This window comes from Arctopsyche grandis, chromosome 13, assembly GCF_051622035.1.
Source record: "Arctopsyche grandis isolate Sample6627 chromosome 13, ASM5162203v2, whole genome shotgun sequence".
In the NCBI taxonomy this organism is placed as follows: Eukaryota; Metazoa; Arthropoda; class Insecta; order Trichoptera; family Hydropsychidae; genus Arctopsyche; species Arctopsyche grandis.
Genome location: NC_135367.1, coordinates 7,936,940 through 7,945,078, shown reverse-complemented (window position 1 = coordinate 7,945,078; position 8,139 = coordinate 7,936,940). Strand labels below are relative to the sequence as shown.

The 8,139-nt window shown below is 31.7% G+C and overlaps 2 protein-coding genes across 2 annotated transcripts; both read left to right on the top strand.

The window, feature by feature from the left end:
- The first annotated feature begins 3,964 nt into the window (after positions 1-3,964).
- Positions 3,965-5,119, top strand: LOC143920751 (trypsin-7-like). The gene is made up of 5 exons (XM_077443691.1): positions 3,965-4,048; positions 4,124-4,295; positions 4,373-4,628; positions 4,707-4,853; positions 4,923-5,119. The coding sequence occupies exons 1-5, from the start codon at positions 4,000-4,002 to the stop codon at positions 5,067-5,069; spliced, it is 771 nt and encodes a 256-aa protein (XP_077299817.1). The 5' UTR covers positions 3,965-3,999; the 3' UTR covers positions 5,070-5,119.
- Positions 5,120-6,287: 1,168 nt separating this feature from the next.
- On the top strand, positions 6,288-7,851 carry LOC143920749 (trypsin-3-like). The gene is made up of 5 exons (XM_077443690.1): positions 6,288-6,422; positions 6,514-6,685; positions 6,784-7,042; positions 7,217-7,363; positions 7,443-7,851. The coding sequence occupies exons 1-5, from the start codon at positions 6,374-6,376 to the stop codon at positions 7,596-7,598; spliced, it is 783 nt and encodes a 260-aa protein (XP_077299816.1). The 5' UTR covers positions 6,288-6,373; the 3' UTR covers positions 7,599-7,851.
- Positions 7,852-8,139: the final 288 nt, after the last annotated feature.

The following is an 8,139-nucleotide window of genomic DNA, read 5'->3' as shown; positions in this document are numbered from 1 at the left end:
TTGGAGAGGCCTTCATCCAGCAGTGGATGGCGAATGGCTGTAAATGATGATGATGATATATATATATATATATATATATATATATATATATATATATATATATATATATATATATATATATATATATATATATATATATATATATATGCGGCCCGCCGACTCATATAAAATATCGAATTTGGCCCTTCAGTAAGAAAGTACAATAATAAAAGAAAAAAACATCTATATATACTATTTGCTACCAATGTTTCCTTTTGGCAGAGAATTTACCGCCATTTATTGAAAATTTATTTACTACCTACTATGTAGGTAGGTAGTTTTTACCTTTTTTCATATTTAACCATTAAATATAAATATTATATAAAAGGTAAAAGGTACGGATCGAGCCGACACATTTTTTTATTATTATTTAATAACATAATATGTCATCGGGTACAACACAAGATTATTATAAAAGACTCCTAGTTTTATTTTGCCCTATACATATGAATGTACATTAGAGTTTCCAATCCGAGTACTCGATACTCGGATGTACTCGGCCTTTTGTAGGGTACTCGATAACCGGGTATTTCAGACAAATACTCGGTAAATTAAATATAAAATTTTGATCTATTTCATCAAAATTTTTATTCAAACTTTGAAATTGTTTTACGAAACTATGTATGTATTATATGTATGTAGATGCTGGTGCAGTCGATGTTTTGTTTAAGTAGATTTCTTAGAATTTTTTCGACTTAATCGCGCGCGTTTGGATTCCTGACCTTGAATGAAGCTGAAAAATTCAAATAAAGGTAAATGCATAAATAATCACGGGAACAAAAAATGTAAATTTTCTGAAAATAACGTTTCCCACATACAATCACCGATTGCGAGCACGGTGCGCTTTGCTTGGGGATTTTCGAGCGAAACGACGAGTTTGAATTCTCGTCAAAACTTATCATAATCGACCCAAATAAACTTCAATAAGTGGGTATTGAGCGTTTTTTTTTTAATTTTTAAAATAATCTAAACTGTTCTCTAAATATATATATGGATATGAAAAAACTGTTTTGTACGAAAATTTTGTCGAGATAAATCGATTGGTTGAAGACACAGGACCATTGAATAAAACCAAATATTTTTTTTAATTAACGTTCCCTTGATACGACGAAAATTTTCCACTCGGTCCATCGATGTCAATCTAAAATTCGCGTTTTTCACTCCAGCCTAATGTACATATATACATACATATACATATGTATGTTCACGTGTCACTGTACTAAGCTCTGAAAAAACCTAAGGCCATTTGTGAAACTTTAGCTGGTATTTACATACATCTAGGTATTTACGAATTTAAAAAATACTATTCGTTATTTACAACATGCAACCATATTATGTTAACGCCTAACATTTCTACAAGATGTTTATACATACACATAGAAATAAGACTTTACGCTATTGTAGATATTTAAGTGAATATTAAATAAGGTTATATATATGTAGGTATAATATGTTACAAGAGAAATAAATAAAGCGTTTACAACATTTATGATCAAAACTAGATACTGAACGTTAAACAAATATGATAAAATAAATTATGTATATCAAATATCATCAGTTAAATCAGTTGATTATCTTTTGAATTTATACCACACACACACTTTAAGTTATTGTATATGTCAGCGTTTCCCAACCTTTTTTGACTCGCGTACCACTTGGTAGTACATAACGCCAAATTGTACCACTATATAAAAATGATTGTATTTCACGAAATTTGTTTTTGCAAATGTAATTATTATATGTAGTATTTGCATTGTAAGGAATGTGAAGACAGGATACACGCAATATGTAGATCTGTATTGGTAAGAAATTTTATGGAGAAATTTTAGTATTGGTAAGAAATTTTATGGAAAAAAAAGAGACTGGATTACTAGCTTGACTGGAGTTTAAAGATCCCCTGATGCATACATATTATAGATATGATCAATTGTTTTTACCTTATTTTATGTTAAATTTTATCATGAGAAATTAAAAAAATTGTTTTGAAATACATTAATAAAGTTTTAACAGCCAATAAATAATATTATTAATTCAAAATACAAGGTTTGTATTGCCTTTTAAATAAGTATGATGAATATATTATGTATGTACATTCATATATAAAAATACGTAGTTCAAAATGTGATACGGTCACTCGAGCTCTGATGCCGCCTTAGGTCTTTTGTGAAGCTTTAGCTGATCTTTTCAGTTAAATATGTATGTACCAGTGGCATGTCGTGAATTTTAAGACAGAGGACCAGGGATTGATAAATTTTTTTATTTTTTTTTTTATTTTACATATATACCAGGAAGGCCTTACAGGTAAATAAATTTATTTTATAATTGTAATAATTTTAAAAGTCTTGAAGTGATGAGTATAATTTTTCATTTTTGTACTAACAGATATATCCTAAATGGCCTACCTCCCTTAATAACATATTTTTTATCTTCAAAACTTAATCTTCTGATTGATTTGACGAACAATCGAGAAAAAAATGTAACATTCCAAGGTCTCGTTATTTGTTTCCGCGCGTACTGCGAACTGATGTATTCTGAGGGAATCGTCTCGTGAGCCGAGTCCCTTGCCACAAAAAAAATTGTGTAAATATATGTTATTTTAACAGAAAAAAATAGTCCAGATTGATTTTTGATAGACACATATCGGAATATTTTAAATAAAAATGACGGCGAGACCGTGCAAGTGAACGAAGCGGCGGACCATACCATAACAATTCACTAACACTACCACTATCTCAGGTAGGGCCGATTAGGGTTTCTGAACTTCGCTAATCCGAGTGTACAATATCATTATAGACAAAGATTTTGATTAATTGTAATTGTATTGTTGATGTATTTAAATTATATGTAAAAGATTTTAGGTGACTAGTCTAGTCTAATGACAGCACGCCACTGATAGATCCTTATGAAATTTAAGTGAAAATAGTTTTTTTGAATTACGAACGCATATAAGAAAAAAAATTTACATCGTGTCGATAATAATTTCAGAAACCCTTGCTGTTTCAGTTCGATAGAACTAACGGTGTTCAAAAAATCCTCAAAATGCACACACACAGACACACACATATTTTCTAGATCATGAAAACGTGATCAGTAATCGATTCTGAGTTCGAATCAGTCAAAATCTCGAGTTAGAATTTTCGCATGATCGCAAAACTTCATCTATTGTTAGTACCTACATATGTACACAGATAAAGTAAAAATTATATTAGTAATACGTATATGTTTGTATTTTACAAATATAACAGAGATTGGTTCAAAAGTATAAAATAGTATTAACAGAGGGAAAAATTCCCAAGCGAAAATACGTATTTTTGACATTTGATTTGAACTGGGTGACTACTTAGAGAGATTTGAAAGCTGAAATGTACTACAAATGAAAGATAAAATATCCGACTATAGATTCCAATATTCAATTTGAACAGGAAATTGACAGATTTTGAGACCGAACAACACGAAGATATAGAAAAATCGCGCGATTTAAAAAACACATATATCTCCGAATCTCGAGCCAATCAACATTTTTTATTACTAGATTCGTGTTTACTGGGCATAGATCTATAAGAAAAGTCATATCTCGTCTCTGAACCATTTTTCGTGTCGAACAGTGTAATTATATTGTTACATATGAATTTATCCTTCATTCCAGTCAACGTTTCAGAAGGCAAACTCTAAATGCCGATTTGTATCAGTCAGTATATTTAAACAGAAATCAATTACATATTTCTCTTTATACTGCCAAGTTGACTGAAATGAGCTATGTACGTGTACGTGTAATATGTATGTAGAGCTATCTACCTACATATAATACATATATATTTATAATAACATCTAAGATAACAGATATAACTTTTCATAATAGCTGATTACGACAATATAGAGATTATTATAATTGTACAATCACAAACCTACATATATAAGTATTGTATAAAAAATCACATCAATTATATCGTATGTGTCAAGATGGTCGCAATAAAACTCGTCGTAATTTTCATCGTCTTGTGCGCTACGTGTAATTTTAGATATATGTAGATACCTTAATAACTGAATTGAATGCGTGTATATTATTTCACATTTTATTTTATAGTTTTGCCCAGCGTATATGGTTTTGGAAGGATCGTAGGAGGAATCGAATCTTCAATCGAACGAAGACCATACCAAGCATCTCTTCAATACCTGAAGGCAGATTCATATGATCATAGCTGTGGAGCTTCCATCATTAGCACGAAATTCCTATTATCTGCTGCTCATTGCTATCCGTAAGCATTTTTTTTATTATATATACATATATAGTACAAATGATTATTCTAGTAATGAGAAGGCTATTTTAATGAAGAGATGAATCTGAGCTGGAAAAAATGTATGCTCGAGTTGGATCAACAGCGTTCGACAATGGTGGACAGCTGGTAAAAGTAGCATCTTTCTCAACTCATCCAAATTTCGTTAGTTTAAATTTGGATTATGACTTCGCCATAGTTACGCTTAGGCAAGAAATCATACTAGGACCTAATGTTGCCATCATTCCGTTGGCAACAGGCAGCGATCCTGAAGATGGAAGCTTGGTGACCATATCTGGATGGGGAGTCACAACTGTAAGTCAAATTGAACCAATTTCAATTTTTGTTTTATAAATAACAAAGGCATATTCAGCCTATTGTATAATCATTTAGGAATCGATGGGTGAAATTCCTACAAATCTACGGGAGGTTGATCTACCAGTTGTCAATCATAGCACGTGCAGACGTTCGTACTTATTCCTGACATCAAGGCAAATTTGTTTGGGTGGAACCCCACAAGGATGCTTGAGTGCTTGCTTCGTAAGTTTGATTTATATTATGGTAATATTTGTGTTTTATGTATAAATTTGTAGTAATATTTATTTTTAGGGTGATTCTGGAGGTCCAGCTGTTCAAAATGGAGTGCAATACGCTTTGGTATCTGGTGGTACCAGTTGCGAGAAGCCCAACGTTCCTGGACTTTACGCTAAAATTTCATCAGGACGAGATTGGATAACTGAAATGACTGGAGTGTAGATAGTTAAAAAAAAATAATAAATATTTATGTGCAAAATGCAATCGTGTTTAATATGTTTTTAACAAACTTTTTTTTATAGATAACGTATTAGTATCACACAAGATTTTACCTGTATATACCTATACATACATACGAATGTACATTAGGATACATAAAAACAGCGAATTTTCGAATTTGGAAAGGGCCTTTTAATATCATGGGAAATCCGTAAAAAATAATATAAAAATTGCAAGAAAACTATTTGCACTGCCTGGATCCAATTAAAGTTTGTGAAAATTGTAAATTTGCCGGATTTTCAAGGGTTTTTTTAAAATTCAAGCTTCATTTGAGAACTTTATTTTTTTAATTTACCTCATCATATACATGGAAAAATTTAACATTAAGAAAAAATGCTAAGGTTCGAAAATAAATGTGAAACTTCATCGCGCGTGACTTAAGCATTAGTCAATTATCGATGTTCTTTAAAAACCGTTTCCAAATTCCAAAATTCACTGTATTTCATGTAGCTTAATGTACATAAATACAAAAATTTAAACCCAACCTTTATAATACAAATATACATACATACATACATATGTAGGTCAAAATGTGATATATTCGCTTTACAAAGCTCTGCAACTGCCTAAGGCTGTTTGCGAGTAGACTGTGAAACCAGATTGAACTATTCTACCTATATAGTTCATTATTAAAATTAAATTTGTACTACGACATATTATGTAGATTTTTATTCTTTCTACCAATAGATATTTACAAAGCATTGTTTCGTGAAAAATATCAACTTGGAGATTCCAACTGATATAAATATGTATGTATGTATGTACATATTTGAAGTATCATTCTTGAATCACGTTTTTGTGATTAGAAATGTGTGACTGTATTTTACAAATAACTCAAAAAATTGCTTATCTTATTGTTCCGTAACTTCTTAGGAATAATATTTTTTGCTTTCCGTTACAATTTATGATTTTTCATGAAATGAAAATGATAAATTGTTTATGATTTTTCATTTTTGACCTATTTAATTATCAAATTATAAAAAAAAAGTTTGGTCAAAAGGAAATTTTTAAACTAAACACAATCCAGAAATATAATATATACACATTTTTCCCATAAAGGTCAAGTAGATGATACCAGTTTCAGAATACAAAAGTAAAGATTAACTGCATCACCGATAGTGATAAAACTGCAACGTCCGATAACGCGATAAACAAAATGATAACTTTAATCCAACAATCATCGCAAGTTACAATAAATATCGTGAAAATGTATTCGACAGTCTACTTACGTCAACATTAAATACAAGATGGGTTCCTTGAGATTACTTTTGGCGATATTCTTTTGTGCATCTGCATGTGAGTACAATTCGATATTTTTATGAAACATGGACGGAAAAATGAACCGAGGGTGTACTCACGTAAAATCTCATATTTATTTTATCTTCAGTATTTGAAGAGATCAATGGATTTGAAAGGATTATTGGCGGAATAGAAACCACAGTGGAGAAGAGACCGTATCAAGCATCCTTACAATACTTTTGGCCCGATCGTATACAACATTTGTGCGGCGCTTCTATAATCAATTCCAAGCATCTCTTGTCTGCTGCTCATTGTGATCCGTAAGCATACAAATATACATTCGAAAAATATTGAAAATAACAAGCTTGAGCTGTTCTAAATTTAGAACGGAAATGTATTAATTTTCCCACTGCCAAAGTGGCAGTAATCTTCCCATTTTGCACGCTCGCGTGGGTTCAACATCGTACAAAGAAGGCGGACAAGTGCTCAAAGTTAAGACTTTCGAAACCCATCCAAATTATAAGGTGGAAATTTTAGATTACGACATTGCAATAATATCGTTCGAAGAAGGCGAAAATATCATATTTGGAGCAAATGTGAGAGTTATACCACTGGCGTATGGAGATGACCCAGAAGACGGAAGCTTATTGACCGTATCAGGATGGGGAGTTATAGCAGTAATGATTTAAACTATATTTAAAACAATCTTTTAAATAAGTCGTTCCCCAATCAACGGAAAGGATGCGCATACAATGGTCATGTACTGACTGTTGCTTTTGCGCACTCTTCCCGAATGGTGGACCTTCAAAACGGTTCAATATGCAGTAATTCTAATTTTAATTGCATTAAAGGACACGTCGAATGTTGCATCACTAATGATGAACGAAGTGCAACTGCCTCTCGTGAATGGTGACAGGTGTAGACTTTTATACACTTTTTTGACTAGTAGACAAATGTGCTTAGGAGGAACTCCTCAAGGCGGTACGAGCTCTTGCTTTGTAAGTAGGATTTTATTCAATAACGATTCGATTTGTTGGACTTACACAGTAGTTGGTTTTAACTTTAAATTGAATTCAGGGTGATTCTGGTGGACCAGCGATCCAAAACGGGATTCAGTACGGTGTCGTGTCAGGTGTTTACAGTGGGGTGGGTTGTTCTGCTCCGAATGTTCCCGGATTGTATGCCAAAGTCAGCTCGGTACGTGACTGGATCCAAGATCTGGCTGGTTTGTGAGGAAAAAAGCTATAAATGTATATATAATTACTATTTATAAAACACCTACAATATAAAAAGTGTCAACTTTCAAAATTAATTGATCGATTGTATTACAAGGTTAATGTTGAAAATATCAGCGATTAAAATATTTATTGTTTTTTATCTTATCATTTACGACGTCTGTAGATAATATAAATACACACATAATCAATAAAAAAACAATCAATAAAATATATGCTTTCAAGGTCATTACATATATGTACATACGTATAAAATAAATATTAATTTATTTATTTATTTACATAGATATATACCACGAAGGCTTGCAGGTAAATGCGCCTTCCTAGCCAATTACAAACATTGCATTTACATATTACATTAGCTTGTTCATACACGAACTATTATACATCAATGATTAGCATATAATATTTTCAATTGTGTGGACACGGGTTCTATCCCTGGTGTGTGCTGACTCCAAGGTCGATCGTTTCATATCAGAATTTGCCAATTTATCTGATTTCATTGAAACGGTTGCAACAAATGGGCAACCTTGTTCTAT

Bases quoted from the DNA above. Each gene is read 5' to 3' on its own strand.
- LOC143920751 (XM_077443691.1), top strand. From the start codon at position 4,000: ATGGTCGCAATAAAACTCGTCGTAATTTTCATCGTCTTGTGCGCTACG. The intron at 4,049-4,123 runs GTAATTTTAGAT...TTTATTTTATAG, and splicing joins CATCGTCTTGTGCGCTACGT to TTTTGCCCAGCGTATATGGT. The intron at 4,629-4,706 runs GTAAGTCAAATT...ATAATCATTTAG, and splicing joins CTGGATGGGGAGTCACAACT to GAATCGATGGGTGAAATTCC.
- LOC143920749 (XM_077443690.1), top strand. From the start codon at position 6,374: ATGGGTTCCTTGAGATTACTTTTGGCGATATTCTTTTGTGCATCTGCA. The intron at 6,686-6,783 runs GTAAGCATACAA...CCACTGCCAAAG, and splicing joins TCTGCTGCTCATTGTGATCC to TGGCAGTAATCTTCCCATTT. The intron at 7,043-7,216 runs GTAATGATTTAA...ATTGCATTAAAG, and splicing joins CAGGATGGGGAGTTATAGCA to GACACGTCGAATGTTGCATC.